The 23,275-nt window shown below is 39.5% G+C and overlaps 1 protein-coding gene across 12 annotated transcripts in view; it reads left to right on the top strand.

The window, feature by feature from the left end:
* The first annotated feature begins 6,242 nt into the window (after positions 1–6,242).
* tei (irregular chiasm C-roughest protein teiresias) overlaps positions 6,243–23,275 on the top strand; it is a 222,391-nt gene continuing 205,358 nt past the window's right edge. For 2 of the 12 annotated variants that reach the window (XR_004580613.2, XR_004580614.2), the window contains exon 1: positions 6,243–8,785. Coding sequence is in view for 10 of the 12 variants with exons in the window: in XM_034317550.2 (XP_034173441.2) it covers positions 8,692–8,785 (94 nt within the window). In the remaining 2 variants the exon portion in view is untranslated. The remainder of the gene's footprint in view (positions 8,786–23,275) is intronic. The other 10 variants (XM_034317549.2, XM_034317551.2, XM_034317542.2 and 7 more) reach the window with 8 other exon arrangements.

Genomic DNA, 23,275 nt, shown 5'->3' on the forward strand with positions numbered 1-23,275 from the left:
GGGGAAGCGTCGTTTCTACGTTTATCAAGAAAAAAGTGCCAATGAAGATGAAGTTAAGCTGCTAATTAGTTTGGGAAACTAAAATAGAAGTGGTGTACATCCTGGTGAGTATAATCTGACTCTTGTAATAATATATTAACTCAACGAGTTGCAAAAAGAGTAGTAGCAAAGTATTAGCATTTGGCATAATAATTGTAATCAAAATGTTGTTATTACACATATCAAGTTGCAATATTCATATATATTAGTCATAATATTCAGTATATAAGTGACAATATTAATTGTAGAAAGCTATTAACATATATATTCAATACAATCTATATATGCATTCGCGCGATCGAACAAATCCAAGATGGCGTCTGTAAATATCGAATGCACGCGCGTTGCGATCTATGTATCGAATTGATAATCGAACAATACGATTATTGGTTAGTTCAGGTATGGCGTCTGTAGTGGAAGCGTCGTTTCTACGTTTATCAAGAAAAAGTGCCAATAATGATGAAGTTAACCTGCTAATTAGTTTGGGAAACTAAAATCGAAGTGGTGTGCATCCTGGTGAGTATAATCTGACTCTTGTAATAATATATTAACTCAACGAGTTGCAAAAAGAGTTGTAGCAAAGTATTAGCATTTGGCATAATAATTGTAATCTAAATGTTGTTATTACACATATCAAGTTGCAATATTCATATATATTAGTCATAATATTCAGTATATAAGTGACAATATTAATTGTAGAAAGCTATTAACATATATATTCAATATAATAATTTTCAGCTAGTGGAATGGAAAGGAGTTACAATGTCATCGTGGAGCACAATGCATCGCATAGACGGTTCTTGGAGTATTCGAGTTGCTGAGGTGAACAGCTTTGCAGTCGACGATGTAGCATCTTCGGTGAGTTTTTAACAGACATAAATTTTCGTCTATGCGTATTGTCGGCACTTGCGACGTGGAAACAGAGAAGGGTGATAGAGAAAGAGTTCGAAATAGTCGGAGAAGGTGGATATAGAACAAAGGCAGATCCTTTTCACGCAACCGACAGAATTCTTTCCTTCCACTTTCTTTTACCGACTCTCAGCTCTTTTTCTTGATCTCTGGCAAGGAGATATCGTCGCTTAGCCTTTTCCTGCTGGTATCCTCCCAAGGATCCCACTCGGGGTTATTTCCGACCTACAAAGGTTTGTCTATGCCGCGAAGAGTAAGGCTTGAGTATCGAAGGATACGAATGCCTGCAGATGTTACTTTCGTGAAAAATTTCTCGTCCGACCAATTCGGACTTGCTCAATTTATTCTTATAGACGACTGATAGAATTCGTGGTAATCTAGAGTCTCATATTTTCGGCGGGAAGATTTATTAATTGAAAAATTATGAAAGAAGTTCATTACAAATTTGAAACGAATAGTTCTTTTTCTAATTTTGTAAACATTACTTCGCTATAGAGGTACTTTAATTCTCAAATGGGTCTTACAGGAAAAAATGACTTACATCTGAAACTCCCAATTTACGGTCTTTTTCATTCCCGTAAAACAGTAAAGATTCAGAAATATGTTCGTTACGACTTGCTCGTAGCTTTTTACGAACTCCGGTAGCCAGTTACGCTCGTACTTGGAATTTCGAAACAACCTGCGCCCATTATGTACTCGCGAGAAGTAACGAGCGCACAAAGTACTTAACACGTTTTACCGTGGCACAAAGGTAGCTGGCATCCGACAGCTTAAGACTTATATACACGTATCTCGAAGACGTGTCTCCGTTGATTCCACTTTTCCTTCCATTCCGAGTTTTGTTTCATCCTCGTCCCCGGGTAACTCGTGTTCTCAACCACGCGCAAATGTTATTTGCGGACGTGCCTTTGCACGGTTACACGCGTCCCCCTGCATACATGCACAGGGACCGAAAAACGCGTGTCCGTGCGACGCCGTCTCGAGCGTATTCCGCGTGCGTGTGGCCGCGACGCGACGCGTATTCGCGTGTATTCGTTAGGACGACGACCACACGACGACGCCGATGTCGACGTCGACGTCGACGTCGGATACGCGTCTGTTTCCATGGTTACCGTAGACGTGGGACCAGGGCCGTACGCCTTCAAACCCCACCTCGATGATGATGTGCAGAGGATCGAGAGGGGTTGTCGAGGAAGGGGCTGGCCGTAGGCGAATTAAGAGTTCGAAAAGCTTCTATCTCTCCACCTTCCCATCCGTTCTTCCCTCGCTTTTACCGCTTTTCTTCTTTATTTATTCTACCCTAATCACGAGCCTCTGAATAGCTTTCTCGCGTAGCTTGTCGTCTCTTGACAAAAAAAAAAGGAAGAGAGAATTCTGATTACATAATTCCCCCGGCATCAATTTTATTCTAGTCAACAGTATTCCCCTGGGGAATTGCATTCAACGGGATTGTGAAACGGAGATAGATTCTCTACGATTGCTCTCTTAATGATACCTTAATACGTTATTTCAGTTCAGTCTTTCTTTTGTAATTAATGAAGTTAGGGGTGTGATATATGAGGGTTTGTTTTATTAGATTGTTGTATGTTAAATGGTGGAATTTGAACATTGGTAGAGTTTCATTCTCAATTTCCAGTTGCCTCTGTATACCAGAATAATTTCTGGTATGAAAATAATTCTAAAACAATCGACGAGATTGAACAAATTCCCTTTTAAATTCAATTTCAAAGTCTTCTGATTAAAATTTCCACTTTGTTGCTTCGACGGAAAGAAGTGATATCACAAAGGGGATGAAACTCATTTTTCCTGATACCAGGGAAACGAATATTTCATATATAACAATCAAATGAATTATCGAAGTAACATGGGTATCGCGACGTCCTATGATTGCATTGTAATCACATTGTCCCAGATACGAGGCAAGTTTCCCAGAATACGTGTAATCAAAGGAAAATTGCGATTAATGCGACGGGGACTGATTATTCTCAGAAGCCGAGTTAGCTTTAAGGGATCGAACTAGGGGGGGTTGCTGTAACGCGAAACGGGGCTGCAAATACGCGAGATTCGATAGGACGTGGCAAACACATTGATTAGCACCTGTAATAATTTCCCTCCTGATGATATCATTGTTAAAATATCAAATAATTTCCATAATTTATAAATTATTCGTATCCGTCGGACACTGTCTGTATGATAATTCATAACGAATCGTCATTACGTCGCTCTTGAAACATTTTCACGTGACGTTTTCTGCAATCATCGCTCAATTGTTCGTTGGAAAATTGCAAGTGCATTGCATGCTCGGTCGTCATTGTCACGGTCGGATTAATCGAACTGGAAAATGCGTGTCCCGTGTAAGCAGAGTGTCGTTTAAAAATGACCACCCAAGAACGAATGTTTAACAGTGATTTAAGGGTGCAACGTTCGAGACAACGGGAGACTCCGTAAGGGATGAAATAGGGTGAACAAAACGTGGAAAGGGTAGCTGCTAGATAGGGAAGAGAGAAAGAAAACAAGCGATGGTATAAGTGTCAGTTCTTTTGTGAGCATATAATACATCATCGATGCGGCGAGGGCTTTTAAGCTGTCCTGAAAATACCAGCCGGCTGTACGAGTTATTAATGTCCCACCTCCTTATAAAGTACTCAATTTTCGTTCTGTACGGAAGAGAAATATTAGCCGTAATACGGGTACCGCGGCAACGAAACGCTGCACTATATCAGAGCCGCGGGGGGGAGCGAAAATTACAGCACCGACGAAGATGTTAATATCGGTGAACTTTATCGTCCGCACGACCGGACGTAGGAACACGCGACACGGGCACACATTGTTTTGACAAAAGGTCGAACCATCGAACTTTATCGCCCGCTTTGCAAAACTCCGGATAGAACGTGGACCACCGTTGCCCTTCGTTGGACATCGTAAATCACTTGGGCCCCGGGTTACCAGCGTAAAGATTAACTTAATCGATTTCGTATCTTCACATCAGGAGATTATTGAATTCAAGGCGGACCTGGTCCTTTTTATGTTTGCCTGTCGCGAAAGTTCGGTCTGCTTTTGAATTTGCTCTCCAATTCGATTTTGCTTGATATTTTCTCTTCTAAATGGTATCCAGATTTGTGTCATTCAACAAATTAATTTTAACAGAGTCGCATCGATAAGATTTGTAATTTCCAAATATTCCAACATCTCATTGCAAATTCATGGTATTACTTTTAGCTTTGAAATTTACTCCATCGTATCTGCATTGTTTTGGAATGTAATCCTCGAAAATTGCATCGAGTAGAGTGTATTCTTGCCAACTGGCTTTCTTAAAACTCTGCAGGAAATAATTCTAACCGTTCCAATATTCTCCAATAGGAGTATGGACTGCGATCTGTTATTACAATATACATTTTACAAGGGTAGTTTCATTTTCCACGACCAGTTGAAGGTATCAATGGTTGGTCGTTTCAAGAGAAGAGGCATACAATCGTGAAGTTTACGAGTCGTCTTTGAAGCCTCGTCTGCGCTTTTGTATCGTTACGTTTTCGTCTTATCAGAATGATTGTGAGTGTAGGAATCATGAAGAATAGGCGAGATACATAAACTTTTATTCAAAAGTGATAGGACACTTACTAAAATTTAAAAGAAAGGAAGCTTTCTTCAATAATTTACGTGCAAGATGAAATCTTTCTTCTAACAATTAATAATAATAATTAAAATTTCCCATACAGTTAAGTATCTCATAACTTTTGAAAAAAAGTTTACTTCAAGTAAACTTTTTATCCTGCGGAGTTTCTTCGGTTTCCCATTCGTGGTCCCTTTCATACTTTTCAGTTTGGAAAGGGCTTGTTTATAGCACCCTGTAGATACGGTAAAATAAGAAATAGTTCCCTCGGGGTAGGATACAGTTTTTCTTAAGATGTGATTGGAGTTACGTCCTCCGGTTCGTTTCGATCGTTTGTCGATCGAAAGCAATAAAAAGCTTCTGTCCTGGACGTATTTTCAGGATCGCTTTGTAAGAAACGGTGTCATTTTTAACAGCACATTTATCTTTGTTTCTTATCCGAACTTTTCGTTATACCTACATTTCAAATGATCCTTCTCTCTCTATTTCGTCTTAATTACACTCTATTATACCGCAACCTATGTATTACCTGTGTGCTTATGTTTTTCGAAGTAATTACGGATGCATTTACGCTTACACGCCCGTTACTTGCTGTCTCCTCGTTAATATAACCCTAAGGTACCTTACCTTGTTCTCAGACTGTGTGGTTCACCATAACCGGAGTACCCAATTAACTCCTTTGTTGTCGAATACACCGAAAAGCTGCTTAAATTACTCAAAAAGGGCTCCCGTATAGGGCGATTAAAACACTTGTGGTTTATTTTCAGATTTTTATTTTGAAAAACGGTACAAATTTTCTTCAGATTTGATAAAAATACGGTTTTGAGAGGAAAGCGTTTTAAAAGTACAGTTTTCAAAAACCGCGTTTACCGCTGCTTCTCTGTTTAATACGCTTAGGGGTGATTAACTTTCATCTATACGTTACCTATAATTTTTTCTAAAGTCCCTAGAATATAATATTTTACAAATTTCCAAGTAGATGTACAATACATGTCTTCGCAAATTATTTACCCTAAATTAAATTACACTGTTAAATTAGAAGATACCCCAGAATTCGAAGGGTTCTTAGGTCTTAAACAATTTCACCCAAGCGCTACTTAAACATCTCCCTACCCCCCGCGGTATCGTTACATTAGACCATTATTATATTATTATATTACATCGGTACTATTATCGCTGTCGGTTGGCACGGACGACTTAAACGCAGCGATAATAGACCCATCTTGGTGCTCAAAGCGTTACCTGGCGACACAGAGCCCGGCTCTCCCGTAATTTCACGCTTGTACGATTCGCGAGATCGTTCCTCCGCTCCGCAACGGATGGGCTCGCCCTCGTGGACGAAATTTTTACGGCACATCCGCGGAGGGACGGAAACGCGAGGCGGAAAAAAAAGAAAAAAAGAGGGTAAAAGAAGAACAGTATCTTCGATAACGAGAGGTATTTTCGAGGTTGCATGTGATCCGTGAGGATCCGGAGTAAAGTTGATGGTGACGCGCGTGCCTGGATTCGACTGCGCGCTCGGCGCGTCCACGCGCGCAGTCTACGAGCGGGCTGGGGTGGCGATGCTTTCGATAGTGGGGGCCATCCTTGTGGTTCAGGTGGGGGTGGCAGTTCAGGGGAAAACTACGAGAGCTGGAGCACGCGGGTTGCCGAGAGACAGAGGTCGGCTACGATGGTAGGGGGTAGGGGTAGCTCTGAATCCCTCGAAACTCTCACGATGCTCTCTCTCTCGACTCAGTTCCGAAAGCAAAGCCAGAGCCGAGAGTACTACACTCGAAGCGTGTTCGTATCGCGTTCCGCGTCGAGCTTTTCCATCTGCTCCGATACCAGTTCGCGTTCATATACCCTGTTTCCGTTTCTGTATCTCATTCGGTTCCGGTGAACTTCGTGAACCCTTGGTTCGATCGACGCGCATCAACCCCCCGGCTTCGTCAGAGAAAAAGAATCCGCGGGATCAGCAGCTCCGAGAAAGCAGAGAATCACGTTTCGGTACGTCCCGACACGTTGGACGTTCTTTTGAAAACGTTTAGAGAAAAATCGTAAAGGGTTACCGAGTGCTACGATGTTTCTGAAAGGGTCGCGAATGTGTCTGCAATCGGACGGCTGTTAAGAGAGTGAAACGTGCAGCTGAAACCGCAGGCGTGGTAGTCTTTTTCTGCCCTCGTTCTTTTCTTTCTCATTCTATTTTCTCTCTGCTCTCTCTTTCTCTCTCTGTACAGTTTTCAGGAAATTCCGTACTCACCGGTGACAACGAAAGAGCTCGTCGACTTTGCCGGGCACTTGTGCGCGCGGCCGTGATGATATTTGAACTCTCGAAGCCGTCAAAGCAGTCGTGGCCCTTTAACGGGCTGTGCTTTTGTTCCGAGTACGCGTACTCGCGACAGGCATCTGGCATTTAATGGCGATGATCGTCGTTTTCCTTTGTCAACCGAATGGAAGCGTTTATTTAATATCTAACCCAGTGATACGACCACGTGTCTGCTTACCTACCTTCATTTTATATTTATCATCCCTCCGTCGCGTCGTCACGTTCTACCTACATGATTTTCCCTTTTGAATTTCAAACCAGACAAAATTGGTGGAAACACGCAACGATACGTGTTCGCATCCCTTTTTTTTTCTCCCCCCTGTACGAGTAATCGAAACGTACACAGAGGGAACGACTATTTTCCGAGCAGAAGTTTTTTTTAAACGAAAGTTAATGGACCCTTTCTGCCGTGGAAATCGAACAATCTGAGCATAGAAACGGTACACGGGCGAAAAACGCGAGGACAATGCGAGTGCTCGATGCATATGCACCAGGGGATTTTGTGTTGCCAGCTCGCGGACCGATGATTAGAGGTGGGAATAAACCGATACCAAGATATACGGCTTCTAGTACGCTCCGCTTTTCTCCGCTTCCCTTCGCATCGTTTCGAAAACAAATCTTGTAACGTTCCCCGGAAACGTTATCGTACTTCTAACTGACCGAAACGATTTATTAACTAACGAACCGTACGGACACGTAACGCGACGAGGCGCTTGCTATTTTACCCCGGTTGTCAGTTTGATTTAATTTCGTCGAAACGAAACACGGTGCAGATAGTTTTTAATTAACATCCATTCCGCGGGACACGCGCTACACTGTTCAATCAGATCCTCGGTTACGATCAATTTAAAAGGTCATACGTTTTCGGGTACACGTGGATGATTTACGCGCCGCCCTAAATACGTGATTTGTACGAACAGTTCGCGACGAGTCACGTTTTCCGCTTCAATTGCGCGTAAATCATTGCGCTTGAGAGAGAGAACGTTAAGTGACTCCGCGGCCGGTTCGCTGAAATCGTTACGTGCCCACGATAACATTGCCGTCGATCTTCGTGGGGGAGTTATTTTGATTTTAGATGCTACGAAGAAATGTTTCCGCGACTTCGAAGGTTTCTGTTAGCCGAGTTTCCTGTTCACGGTCAGTCGACGAGCTCTATCGTATGTAAAATCGTGTCGGTTCTTCGACTTGAATTACATTAGCGACAAGTACGTTTCAACGGGGCAAGTTAAACGCGTCCGTTCCGTCGACGTTCCGCTCGAGAAGATTCAACCGGTCCCCTAAACTCCGATAATTGGCCGGCCAGTGTGCATTCACTGCAATTGCATCAGCTGCTTCGTAGCCTCGTAAAGAACTGGGGGTACAAAGAAAAGCGAAATCGTTTCTTTCTTTCATCAATCCGGACGGGTGCATATAATAAATTTTAATTGTCGCAGTAGGAGAAAAGGGGGGCTGTAAATCATTTGACGGATTTACAGATAATGGCGAGTGGAAATCGATCGGTTTTAACGGTGAATTTAATGGTTAATCTTCGATGAAATTATTTATCGACAAAAGGAGAGTAATCGTCTCTTGGGTGATTAAGAGACACGAACGAACCAGGGTGTTACGATGGGCGTGAATAGTTGACGACGCCATGTGACCGCGAGTAAACTGGAATTCTCGTGTATCGATGCTGTGCTCGATGTTTAAGTGCCACGGATGATAACCGGATGTTTATCAAGTGACGGTGTAGAGGAGAGTTAAACTCGGAAAAAAGAACAAGGTGATCGAATCGGTGCTTCGGTGAGGATTACTGCCAAGGGTAGAAATCAGTAGTGATGCCGTGATGGGCTGCAGCTCGGGATCCTTCTTCCTGGCTACGCTCCTCGTGGGTGGATTACTGCAGGTCATCCTGTTCAGTGAAACGTCTCATGCAACTCGTAAGTCCGATATTTCAATCGTTATTATAAGATATCTATGCATAATTTCGTTATATTCTAAATTCATGTCTATGCATTTAATGCAATATTTAATTTGAAGTACCTACTACTAGAATTGTGAATTTTGTTGTCTAGAAACTAGTACCTACCATTTTATGATTTTGGTCCTAATTTATAAATTTCTTATGAGTGGCAAATTTGAAAATATGTACTAAGGAATTATGCATATTTAGGTACCTTATAATTTATCGATCAATTGATCGCGATACTCGATTCCTTGATTAAGCTCTTTTAAGCTTGTTTAATCCTTTTCCTACAAAGGGCGTATACATAGATATATACGCTCTTCATAGACAGACAGTCATTTAGGAAGAGCATATATAGTGTAAGTCACGTAATTGGGGCGGATTATATCTTGAATTTCATTTTAAATAGAAAGAAGTTGAATCGTCTATTCTTCCACAGTTTCACGTTTTTTGTGCCTGCAGCGATGCACCTGAAAGATGCAACTGCATTTTTTTAAAAACTTGGAATTTTTCCATTTTGAATTGAAATTTTTATAAAAATACCCATACTGTATCCAATTTGACGATATTCTTTCCATCGTATCAAATTGCATTTTTACAGAGTCCGTTCAAAATAAAAACAACAAAATAAAAAGAAGAAAAAAGGATTTTAACAAAAGTAAAGTTTATTTAAATTCGATGTATCAATTTTCCACAAAAATTTTCAATGAAACCTGTTCAATTCTTTTTCAAGATAGTTTTGGGACATTTTATTGAAATAGTTTGAAAAAAAAAAAGAAAAAGGTTTTGAATTGCACTATCTGCTCACGTTACTTTTATTTACTCATGTAACCTTTACTTTTAGTTAAATTGGTTTAATAATTTGAAAAATGAATACGTCAAAATAAAAAAATGAATGTCATCCTTTCGGCATCGTTTTGATTCATTCGTTTTCCAATAACGAGATCAAAACGAACAAGTGAAAAATCACACAATTTTACGAGTATTACCATCTTGTCGAGATTTCAAATTTACGGTAATCAAGAAATGATTTGACAAGTTTTAAATTCAACTCCATCAATATTTTTTGTAACAAGAAATGTTAGCAATAATTGAAAGAATTGACACGAGTTGGATAGTAGACACTGGCGAAACGGAGTACGATCGGTTTACCGTGAAGGCGACTTATTTTATCGCACTGTGTATTTTCAATGACAATACCTTTTATTGTTATAAAAACTGTGCGTAACGTCGTCTCCGTTTAGAGACTAAACATCGCTCGTGCGACAGTGGAAGCATTTAAGAAACCTTGTTTTCTCAGTAAGCTCTTTGCCGAACTTTCAATCCCTTTCTAATCGAACCATCAGTTGTCTTCCACAACTTTTCGCGATCTACCTTGACGCAAACATAGCTGCATCGTACTTGTCAGCATTTAAATCTCGTCTACCACATATATTTCTCGGATACATATTTATTATACTGATTCTGAAGGATTTCGACCAATTTTTCATTAATAAATTCAGACAAAATTATCATATTTCAATCTCGTTTCCTTTCGTCAATTTTAAAACTTGATAAAACAATGAAATGGCTACCAAAAATACACATCGAAAGGTAGAAATGAATAAAAATTAGTAAAAATTCCATTGTCTACGTTCTGCGTGGTAATTCTCATTAAAGCACCTGATAGAACATCTTCAACACGTTCAGTGAAATTTACTTTGAAGCTAGGTGCACAAATTGCATTAATACTGCATTCATATTATACCTTCATTTCGCTTTTCCTCTATTTTGCTTCATTGTTAACTCAAAGAATATCGTTTCTCGTTTAATTAACTGTTAGAGTGCCAGGGGTGATCGTAAGAGTACACTTGAAGAGTATGAAGCAGTATGAACTTGTTTTTTATACGTTCGAGAATTTTTTTAGATGTCGTGGTATTTAATTATCCCTTTCGAGATAGAGATAATTTTCACGATTATCCCTTAACGTTTTGACGACTAATTACCCTTTGAAAATGAGCAATTAAAAGCTTACGTTAAACGTGGCTCTGAAGTATTATTCGGGATGCCTATAAATCATGGCGATAAGAAAAATTCCCGTTGTTTGGGTGTCGAAATATAGGCCGTTAGGAGAATAGCAGATGGTGAGAAAGTAGAGGAATAAGAATACAAACGAGCTTGAAAGAATAAGATAGCAAGAGAAAGAGATGACATAACGAGACACGAGGAAACGAAACGTGATGAAATGGCCTGTTTAGCTGAAAGATAGGCGACGCATCGTGAAAAGGCAGGAACGATACAACGGAGTATAACTCCCTTCGCTCGTGTTGGTTTGTCGTATCCAGTGTGTAGCAGGGTTGCTGGGTCCAGAGAGGGTGGGTAGAGTGTAAGGGAGGGTGGCAAAGAGGGCGTGAACGGGTGCGGTGGTTTGGCTCAAAGGACGTTGAAGCCAAAACGGGACGCGGACGTTGTCACGATGGGTGTGAGATGCCTGATATTCTCTTGTTTCCTCTGTTTTTTCTCTTTTTTTATTAAGAAAAACTTTCTTTCCACCTTTCCTTCGTCTTGCTCTTTTTTCGTCTAGTTTTTTCTTCAAGATAGGTAACGTTCTTTCGACTTCCTTCTTCTCATTCATTTCGTTGGCGGACGGCTGTGGTAAAAGCACATGGATGATAAAGAGAATTCTGATAAGAAGTTTGTAGTAAATCAAGGAATAATTAAAAAAACAAGTGGGAATTTGTTTTAGAATTGCAAAAAAATGCAAACGTACTTTTTTGAAAACTGGAACACTGTATTTTATTTACATCGATTGATTTTTTTAGAATATTCTACGTAGAACAAGGTGTCGGATGCAATATACAGAAATCAACAATTCGTGGTTTAGCGTGGTTTATTTTAAAAGTTTGTACGAAACATTCCACTCCTGAATTTAAAATACTTCGCGAACTGTTGAATTTGTTATAACATGGTGTTTAAAAATATTTTTTTGCACAAATGAAATTCAACTTCGAAACAGAGGAAATTTTGTTTAAAACATTTTTTGTAAAACGATTAGCTGGACAGATTAAAATGGAACATCTGTATATTTTATTGAAATTATACACATGGAATACGATATCAGTTAAATGACCAAAAGAACGTACCATAAACAAAAATGTTAAATCAATATTAAATAATATTGAACCAGTGCGATATACTGGTGTTTACACCTCCCACAAAATGACAATTTTGATGAATCTTTTTATTAAACTTTGAATTGTTCACTTAGCAGATCCATTATATCAATTGAAAATCGATCGTCTTTGCAATATTTATCAACTTTCGTACTTATCAATATTGAAATGTTACTTTTTAAAAATCACGTTGAATGTAGTTTTTATAATTTTACATAAAAGCATATTTATCATCTTTTCATCTGCTTTGATTACTCATTCATTTTCCAAGATATGATATTTTTTTCTATCTTTATTAAATTGCGGCGAGTTTTTAATTTCATGTGTACATTAGTACCTACTGCTCGAAATGCAGAATCCGTTCTCTTTTATTTCCATCTTCATTCATTTTGTTCCCCAGCGTTGCTTTCAAGTAGACGGTAAATGATGTCATAGTTATTTTTATAAAAAGGAATGGCCACATTTTCTCTCGTGTTCAGTATTATTACTTTCAATGTTGTCCTCGCTACTTTTACATTCTTGAAAAATGTTTGAGGACGCTTTCTATTCGCATCTCAGCCTTTTTGCATTCATCCTGAGTAACGCATCCTTCTTTCTTTCTTCTCATTTTCCAACTTTCTCTCAGAATTTTCTCAACCCTCTTTCACAAACGTAATAACTATTCTTATTTGTTCTGTTCGCATCATCTTCCTTATTTTCCTCGCCGACCACGGTACGTCGAATGGATTTCTGAATGGCACTCGAGTTCGCGTGTGTCCAACTTTTTCGGGGTCAGTTACAACAGATGCTTCGATAAAACTTGCCCTCTTAACGTCGTTACCTGAACGCACCTGGGCCTCGCGTTTCTTCTCTCGATCCATTGACTTTCCTCCGAGATTGATGACGTTTCCGAGGGTCGTTTTTGTCAGCCGCAGAGAAATCCTTCCATTCCCGAAAGAAATTCAAAATAATTTTCAGGAAAATAAAAATAAATGAATCCATCGAGTAACGGTAACGATAACGATAACGCGTTCATCGATGAAAAATAGTTTTACGTAGAAACAATTTCTTATAAAGTATTATAGATCTAATAAACTCGAAGCTTTGTACTTTCAATTTATCGAACTGGCCGTTGGCGAGCGAACGTACGAGCGAGCAAACATTTTACACCGTCACCGGGACCGATACAACTGGGGCGGATTAATTAAATTGCGAATTTTTCTTTTTTTTCTTTTTTTTTGCAACCACCCCTTGTTTCCTTCGCTCTGACGACCAGTCGTGCGGTCGCCGGTCTGTCGAATTACGAAATTATCGAGCGGCACACTTTGCCTTGCCGACAGTAGTTCGCCTTGTTTCATTTTATTGGCGTTGCTCGTTTCACCGTGAACACCGATATTACGCATTGGAGATTACCTGCGGAGCGGATCGTCGATTCGACGCGACGCGACGCGATGCCATGCGTTCGTTCGTTCGTTTCGCGAATGCATCGAGCTGCGTTGAAAATCGATACCGGCTACCCTCTCGCGGAATTATGAGCATTACCCCGGCATCGAGCTTTTATTTGTTTTGAAGATTTATTTCGAAAATCCCGTCCCGTCCACTGTATTATACGTTATAGCGGCCGGCATTATGTTGCGCCAGCCGTATTTTCTCGCGGGTTTTGTTGATTTCGAACAGGAATCCGTAACTTCGGAGACACATATGGCACCGGCCATTCGAGTTCAATGAGATTTAAATAATACGAAGAATCGTCGTGGACCGACAGGTCAAAAAAAACCGGCTGTCTCTCTTTGAATATTCATTTTTATTATTAAAAATTATTCCGCGTTTGTACTGCGGTTTTGTTCATTCTTGTCTCAGGTGGATTACAGTTTGCTTTTGGGGAAACGATCTAATGCAGAGAGCTTTGACACAAAACACACGTGTCAAAATAATTGATACGTGTTTGAGTTTGTAAGTTGAGAGATAGTACTGTGGTTAACATTACTAACATTCATCTTTTTTTTTTACTCCGAATAATTTGTATAGAAATTTTGTCTGTGTTAACATTGCGCAAATGCAACAAGATACATCGACTGCTTTTCATAAAATTAATTACTGTAGCTTCTTTAACGATGAAACCCATAATACCGTGAAACGTATTGTTGCGACACGATCCCACGATGGAAACGAAATGCCCTTAATTGGCGTTGGGATTACGCGCGGGAGGGTTGAACATTTTATCTTAAATTATAGCGTGGTTCGTTTAATTAGTAACGAGCAAATAATAGATTTTTTTCCCATAATATTAATAGGTATCGTCTGACATTCTTTGGAAAAGAGTAATTAAATTTCACATTGGATAATTGGAATAAAGGGTTGACGGGAATTTCAATTTCTAGAAATTTTGATTAAAAACATCAAGTTCGTAACTATCCGACTGCTTTGTGTCAAGAATTTGTCATTTAAATGTCTCTTTGTAATTAGATTGTAATTATGAACTGTACGAGTTCAAGATTCATCCACTTTACGAACAAGCATTCGTAGGAACTTAGGTTGAACTCGTTTCCGGTGAAATGCACCTCTCGGAACGATATGAACGTTAAATTATTCCAATGTGTTCGTGACGTTAATGGATAATAATTGAAGGTGCGCCTCGAAAACGGGGCATCTCGTGTTTCGTCGTTCTTCTTCGCCTATCTTTTTCAACGTCTTTGCGTCAGCGTTGGCAACAGTAGCGTACATTCTCGAACTGCTTGTCGTGCCGATAAAAGTGGTGTATCTTGCAAACGCCAGGGAAAAGTGCCTTTAGACAGCCCGGAGAATTTTTCTCGAGGGAGAGAGTGTGATAGGCATTTCAAAGAGACGAGTTGATAAAATTCGTATTACCGAAAGTTTATCAATTTATCTGCTCGTTTGCGAATAGATCCTCTTTCGAATCGATACATTGGTTTCATATCAAAACTTTAGAAATTACAACTAGTTGATTTGTAGAAAATCTTTTTGTAATTTCTCCATTCTATATTCATTTATTTTAATTTAAAAATTAGGTAATATTCAATGTTGATGATTCTAGTATTAAAGGGTGGTTTTACCTTTGATCATTGAATATTGGTTGAAAATAGTTCTCAAAATCAGAGTTGGAGAACACATTTGATTGAAATGTAAATATTGTCTTGTTCAAGAATAAATACTGTGAGCTACAGGTCTACAAACTTGACCTCAAATGGAAATTCAATATTTAATAACTTGTTAGTCAAACTAGATGTATTACCAGAGTAGAATATAAATGATACGAATGGAATAAATATTTGAATGACGTACAAAAATTAAAGAGACAGATATATTTCTACGTTATGGCAGTAAAGGATTAAGAATCCTTCTTAATCGTTTCGTATAGGATCCTGGTTCGATCGTAGAGTAACAGGCAAGGTCTTCATTGGAAACGACGGCTGATCCGATCATTTATATTACGCGAGGACTCATTTCTCGTACATTACGCCGAGCAAAAGATTTATGTATTTTCGAGGATAGAACTGTACTATCTGCTTTATGACTCGGCAGATGAACGGAATGGCTTACCACCCCTTGTGTTACCCACCATCGTCATCCTCTTCCTATGTACTCCCAAAGGAGTCCTTTCTGGCAACGACCACTGTGCCCGCTAAAGCATCGACAACTTTTAATGCTCGTTTTTGATTTCCTATCCTCTCCGTAACGCTTCTCCGCTGGCCCGGAGGTGCCATTTCTTCTTTCTTTCTCCCTTTTTTAATTACTTTACATACTTACTCGCATCTGTCGCGAGAGGGATAGGAGGGTGAAAAAGAAAATATATAATCCAGTTAGTTCGACTCGTCATTTTTGCTGACACTCGAAACTCTTGGTGCACGGAGTTCAGTTCCGGATACAGTGATTGATGTAACGATCGTTTTATCACCGTCTTTTTGTTGACGCATACGCGCGGAATTTTGAATCTTCCACGGCGTTGGGAAAATACACAGGGACGACGGATCCCGCGGGAACTGTAAACAACTGACTAGAAATGGTACAGAAACGGTAAATTACATGGAAAGCTGTACCGTAGATATTTGGCCTCTTGCGCACATTTCACTGGATAAAATTATTGCTCTCGTTTTCGTTCAGCTTTCTGGGTCGAAATTCTTCTTTCAAAATGAACATTAAATCTTACAATTAATTAATGTACCGAGCTTTCACAGCAATGGATGCTTTATGCAGTCTGTCTGAATTATACATGGGAGGAAGACGATTTTTTTACTTGTTTGTATTTTTTATTCAGTAAGCTTTTTGAGGGTCGATACAGAGTTGTAGTGGTTATCAAAATTATTGCAGCACTTTTGGTGATTTTCATCTAGGATCTTGTATTTGTAACACGTACAATCCATACATAAAATATTTAAAAAAAAAGATTCCGTATTAAAGCTTCGACGTTGATAATGAATAATGAATCCTTCATCAGGTGTTAAATGATAAAATCTTTCGAACAGGTGAACTAATTAATCCGTACTCCCCTTTTGAAAATTTCACCAGTATTCCGTTATCCTCTTAAGTTCATCGAACGTTGAAAAAGTTGCCTCGAATTTATTAAAATTTCATCGAAAGAACGGTGCGCGTATCGACCAGGAAACCTTAGCTTTTTCTAGTCTGCGATGAATACTCTGTATTCGTGGTGATTCAAAGGGTTCGAAACCGTGGAATCTTTCATGGAACGCGTACAAAGGCGTCCCTTGGCGGTAATTTTCGCAGAATACTCGATAAGATCCGTGCAAGTGCAAAGCTATGCTCCCCTAATAAAACAGCCACTTTTGATCCTTTGATCCGCAATTTCGATAGACCGCGAGAATTCCAGCTGCTTGTCGGACGAAATTCCTACAACCGTTCCTCTCTCTATCCCTCTCCCTCTCTCTTTCTCGTTAGTCCCTTTATCTTACATCTTTCATGAAGATGCAACGGTCCGCGAATGGTCCACCGGATGCGACGACCTGCATTCGTTCCAGCGATAAGCAAGTCCCTCTGTCATCCATATCGTCGGGTCTGTTCGTTCCGACGCATCAAGATGGAAGTAAATATTGGATCGGCTACTGATCGTTTCGTTCGATCCTTTCTCGGAGGAAGAGAAAACCCTTGGCAGCTGGTTTTATGTACGTTGAAACCACATCGATCCGTGCGTTAGCTTCGAACATGGGGGCATTATCTGACGGTAATGATGGCGCGTGCATGAATCGATGGAGAGACAAAAGAGGGTGGAAAAGAGGGTGCACCATGGAACAGAAACCTAAGAAATAAAGAAAAATGGTTGAAATCGTTGAATTGTGGAATAAATGAATGAAAAGATATCGTGCATAAAATTCAGAATTTTTAGTGGAAAAAATGTAACATTGAATTTTTCTTCTTTCCTTTGGAAATCTATAGCATTGTAGGGTGGCGAAGAACATGGGTAGAGACTGTGACCGGACAGAAACGAACCGTTGCATTATCGTTGCATTCATGCTCGGACAAACCCTTTGAATCGTTATGGATAAGCTATTGATACAAGAAGAAAATGGTTATTGGCGTGCTTCCTCGTTTCACCCCACACTTTCTCTCCGTCCCTGTTTCCGAACGGAAATTCGTATATTTTGACGTCATCGGTACGAACGGACCAACGGGTCCATTTGTAAAATGCTCGGTTCCTAGAATATTTCGTTGGGGAACGTTCGGAACGAAATCGAATCGGTAACAGCGTTGCGCCATTCCGTCGAAACGATTTAGCGTAGCCGGTTGAAAAGCTTCAACCTCAATTTGTTTCGGCCAAGTTAAGCACTCTGTTTTCCAATGGAAAGCTTAAAACCAGCCGTATGAAACGTATATTTTTCCCCCCCACGTCTTTCTTTTTATTTTCACCTCCTCTACTTCTGTTTACTCCTTCTTTTGAACGCCTCTCTATCGCGATGATATTCGTGTTATCGAGCATTTTTATTTCTCCCGTTTTGTTTCCTGTTCCGTTCTGCTCGTTCGCGGCCGCGCGAGAATATTCAAAGCCGATTCTCGATGATTCCCTCGGATATTCATCGTCCCGCTCGCTACGGGGTTATTGTACCGGGCGACAAAAATACTCGTGGACGTAAAACCTGATTTACGCGCCGTATTTAGAGCAAGAAACAAGCGGACGGGGTAGAATCGTAAGAAGAAGACACGGTTTCGCACACGTGTCCCCAACTTCTGTCACGTTGCCGCGAAGAAGCTTCGTGAAAACGCTTTTAACCCATCGTATTCGGGTGTGTCAGCGAGCATTGCCTCGCCGGCCCGAGAATGCCTCTAATGGACTGTTTCCGGTAATGCGATTGACTTTAATTATGACCCTCGAACGAGAGAAAAAGAAAGAAGGTACGCGCCTTGTACAGTGCGGGCTATTAAGTTTAATGGGGCCGCGAGGGAGAATACAATGAGACATTAAAAATAATTGCTTACAAAGGCTTCGCTGTCTTCGCATGTTTAGAACCGTTCGTTTATCATCGTTCGAAGATCATTTTTTAATCCATTGTTATTCAACGGTAGAATCGTGTACTCTTTTGTCTCTTTACACTTGTTGGTTCCATTCGAATTCGAACACCCAGCTGGAATCAATTTCCCTGCGAAAGTGGTGATGTTTTGCGGCGAGTATTTTCCTTGAGAGGAAAACAAACGTTTGCCGCGTGGGCGTACGTTCGATCGTGAAAGTGCAACAAATTTCCGTGGAACGGGGCACCATAATGCGTTCGATACGATGACGTTTGCACAATCGTTCGAATAACACCCTTGTGCGTTTCGCTACATACTTGACGATAAATAACATTTGTACCTACTAGCGATTTTCACCGCTCCACCCCTCGCCGTTGACATCGTTTATTTTTGATTAATTGGAAAGCTCGCGTCACCCTCACGTGTTACCGAACAGCCAGATGTAATGCAATTTGCTCTGACACAGTTTCCACCTTTTTGTTCTTTTCTCCATGACAGTCCCTTTTAGATTGACTTCGATGGTAGATGTAATTTTTCTCCGATAATAATGATTAAAAATACTTAAAATTGAATTTTTATTTCTTGATATTTCAACTTTTTAATAAGGACTTCCCTACAGGACGACAAAACTATTGCAAAATATTATTTTGAAAAGGTTTGTCAAAGATCATGCACTCCCCTTTGTAAGATTATATTTTAACAAAGCCTTTTAATTGCATTTCATTATTGGACCTTGAACCTCAGATGTTATCAATGGTACCAAGGGAAAATGGTTGAAACACGATGCAGTGAATGCTTTTATTAGGTGATGGGGATTTTCGAGGGTTACTTGTAGTTCCTCTGGGGTTTCATCCGTTGCAGATGTTTCATGGGCGTTAAAGAAATAGCAGGGGGTCGGTGTGTTGCAGGATTTTCGATATCTTTAGATTTTAAAGATGAAGAGAAGCCTTAAAACCGATGAGGCCCTTTGGGACAGCTGAAACTTCTGATAAGTTTCAGAATCTTCGAAACCCTTGAAATTTTTTCGACTTTAAATCCATTGGTACTTCAGGAATTCAGAAATCTTTAAAGTTTGTGATCTCTTCAATTGACTGTAATAGATTGCACCAATTGTTACGAATATCTGTTGCATCCTACAAAAGTAAAGTCGTTAAAAGTTGAAGAGAAAAAATATTTCTATTATGCAGCTTTCATTGTCGTTTCGATAGCGATGCGTTCTTTAATTAGAATCCCAACTCTCTGTAAATTCGACAGGGTGGTCGAAAAGGGAACAGAGGACAATTTTATCCCGAATTACCTAGCCATACGCGCGACTGGATACTCGCGTCGAGAAAGGAATTTATTGGATTGCAGAAAACGCTCGATTCGTTCGTTTCGTCGCGAAGAAGCCTAAAAAAGGGAAAGCAAGGGCGACAGGGTTGGCATCGCCATTTAAGGGTATTTATCCTAATTGTAATTGCAGACTTACGGATCGGTCCATTCCCCTTTTCTCTCATCCCTTTTCGTATTTCGTAATCGTAGAATCGGAGCCCTTCTGTCGTAACCACAGAGAGGAAATAATAAAATCAAAAAGATGTCCTTTAATTTCGTTTTCACGCGAAGTCATTAATAAAAGAATGTCTTTGATCGTTACAATGGAAAATAAAAAGGTTTTAGCTACTTTTTTTATCAAGTGGTATAAATTTGGAGTACAATTTAAAATTGTTTTTATAATGTAAATAGTGCATTTTTAAAGTAAAATTGAAACAATTGTGTTCCAATATTTTACAATCGTTTTAGTATTTTTGTTATTCGAAAGCGACTATCATCGACTAACTCGCTTTTACGCTCACGCGAATCTCGGAAACGACAGGTGTCGTTTCTAGTGTATTGAATTGCAACAATATGCAAAAAATGAAGGTTTTTAAAAAAAAAAATTTTATGCTTTCTGCTTTCATAGCCGTACAGATGGTTGTCAAATATTACATACATGGAAGTGGTCTATTTTTTATATTTTTGGATTCGTATGATCTGCGTTGCTTATTTTAAAAACTAATATTATTCTTGTTTTATCGACAATCCTTTTTTTAACCCAGTTTGTAAAGCTCTGATCTTTCTGTTACATTAAAAGAAAAGAAACTCAAATTTATTCAGGAAATAATGAAAGTTTGAACGTTCAGAAAAGTCTCAGATCTCTTAGCTTCTTGAGAGGGATCCGATCGTGCTCGAAATAATTACATTATCATCGGTGAAGAGTTTATGGAAATTCGCGAAAGGGGTATTAACGAGGCGTACGACGATGCGCGACAAATTGTTGTCGTCGTCGGGTGTTGTTCGCGTTGCTCGTTCTCCATCGTGTCACAAAGCCGAGTAATTTGCATTTAGAAAATGTCTGTCCCCCGTAACTGCTAACGCTAATCTGATTTCACCCCGTAAGCAGCAGTTTTTAACTGATGCTCGTCACGGTCTTGCCGCGTCCAGCGACCACCGTTTCATCCGATTTCACGTCACGGGGACACGTTTGCAATTACACGGTTCGTTTGTACGACGATCGTATCGCGGCTACGGTGAACGCCTTAAATCGCAAGCTTTGCCACGCTTTCGATCTGTCTTTTGCATATTTGCTTCTTTCCTTTCCCTGATCGAAAGCGTCACAATTTAATAACTCTATATATTAAACGTAATATTCAAAGAAAAATTAATATCTAGTGGGTCAGTGTTGCGTGCCGTTAATACGAACTGAATCATAATTCCTACCGCGTGAAAATTAATATTATCTTTGAAGACGGATAGCTCGCGATTTCATCGTACATTCAAATTACCAGCATATTATACTCGCAGATAGTTGAACCGACGTGGCTGCTACGGAAACCTGTTAACGCCATCATTTTCATAATCGCCAAACGATAGTCGTAAGCTAATATTCATTCGTTTCTTTCATGGCTTCGTTTGACGAGGAAAAGAAGGAAGGAAATCGTGGTAATGTTTCGTTTCAATGGTCGCCGAGAGATAGAAGGCGTTCAACCTCCCCCCCCTAGAAATTAATCAGCACGGCTCGACCAGAGAAGGAAGTTTCCTCTCGCTGAAGATGGGATCTTGTACCATTTTGCATGCCCCTGTTAGCCGACTGTTGTATGAGTTACGAGAACTCCGTAACACCGTTTCTGTTGCTAATGCAATTTTAATGTGTGTGTTCCCGAATTAATGGTCGGCCAAGTAATGAAACTTTTTCGATCGATATCCTCTTTCGTTCTTCAACGGGGCTGCAAATATAACCAGCTGTTGATTTATCGTTTGTTCGAGTGAAACAAAGCGGTGAACAAATGGAATTCGTAGTTATTTTTTATTTAAGTACCTTCTTGTTTTTTGTTCTCTCTTTCTCCCTCTCAACGTATCTCACGACTGAATTACGTTTATCCGATTAATGGTCGGTGAAAATCGTGCACAAGAGAAAACAAATTTTCCACTTTTAATTGATTTACCATTTTTTAAACCTCTTTCTGCCGTCTCTATGCGAGTGCACACTGTACGGTTCGAGTTTTCGTTGCTTCGGGTACACGTTTATTCGGTCGACCGAAAGTTCAGAATTAATTTGTTTCTCTATAATACACGTACGGGGAGGGTGAACGAGGATACGTATTTATAGGCGAAAATATTAATTATAAACGGTTATAAAGTTTTGCTCGAGATAGTTTATAGTTTTCGTACTTTTTTTCTCCCTCTCGGTTTTTGTTACGCTAGGTATAGAAATTGTTCCCGTAATTTGCAGGGAAACTGTACAAACAAGTGGGAACTCGTCGTTTTGCGGACGCAATGGCGGGCAATATTGTCCCACGGAAATGGAGAATTCTCTGGTCGGCCAAGTGATTTGTCGTAATTACGGATTTTCCTCATTTTTTTTTAAAGATTCTCGTTTTTCCTGTGTCTCCTTCTCTTTTCTCTAAATACGATCTCCACGATTCGATGTAACTCGGTATTAAAGAAAGTAATAAGAGACTTATCGAGAAATAATAAGAATTTTCTACAGATCGGTCGAATGATCGTCCTGTTTTGTCTATCGTATTACACGGTTCAATTGTGATACTTTGTCGATGTGTTCGTAATCGATAATATCGATTAAACAGTGATGTTACTTTAATATCAATTTGATATTATCCGCTCTCTCGATATTAATTTATTTTCATGTTACTTGGAACAATGCACGTGGAATTGCATCCTCGTTTCAATAAAAATTAAAACTCGATCAGGAGATGTTATTGTTCGGTCTTTTTGTACGAATTACCAGCGAGAGGTTTGTGTAATTTATTTACGATCTCTGCACCGTAAGATTGATTTTATGCAAACATTTTATTAATCTCTTTTTCAATACACCGTTTATTTCGCTGATGTATTTTTTTGTCATTAAAAAATCAGCGGAATAATTTGAAAAGAATTTTCAACGTTGCGTTTGTGAAAGTATGAAAATAAGAAGTGGAAGACTTTGAGAGCACAGTAGTAATAACGTGCAAGAATTCAGTCTCGTGTCTTTTCTTAGCTGGTGGTGGTTAATTGGACTGCTTTTCGTTTTCTCGGGAATTAATTTAAATTTCCTTTAGCTTTCGTGCAACGAGACAATAAAATTTCAATGAAAAACCGAGCATAGAATAATTCAACGTTCCTCTCTAATCTTTATCCGTCAAGCAAATAACGTGCACGAATATTATTATTATAGATCGAATGTCGAACGCTTTTATTTTTATTGTGAAAACGTGGTTTCAGCTTTCAAGTTATTAAATTTTATTAAGCTTTGTGAAAAGTTTTGTATATTTTTAATATTTTAGTGGTGTGAGTATTTTGGAACTTTAGAATCATAGAATCACAGAATCATAGAATCACAG

Source organism: Osmia lignaria, chromosome 16, assembly GCF_051020975.1.
Source record: "Osmia lignaria lignaria isolate PbOS001 chromosome 16, iyOsmLign1, whole genome shotgun sequence".
Lineage (NCBI taxonomy): Eukaryota > Metazoa > Arthropoda > Insecta > Hymenoptera > Megachilidae > Osmia > Osmia lignaria.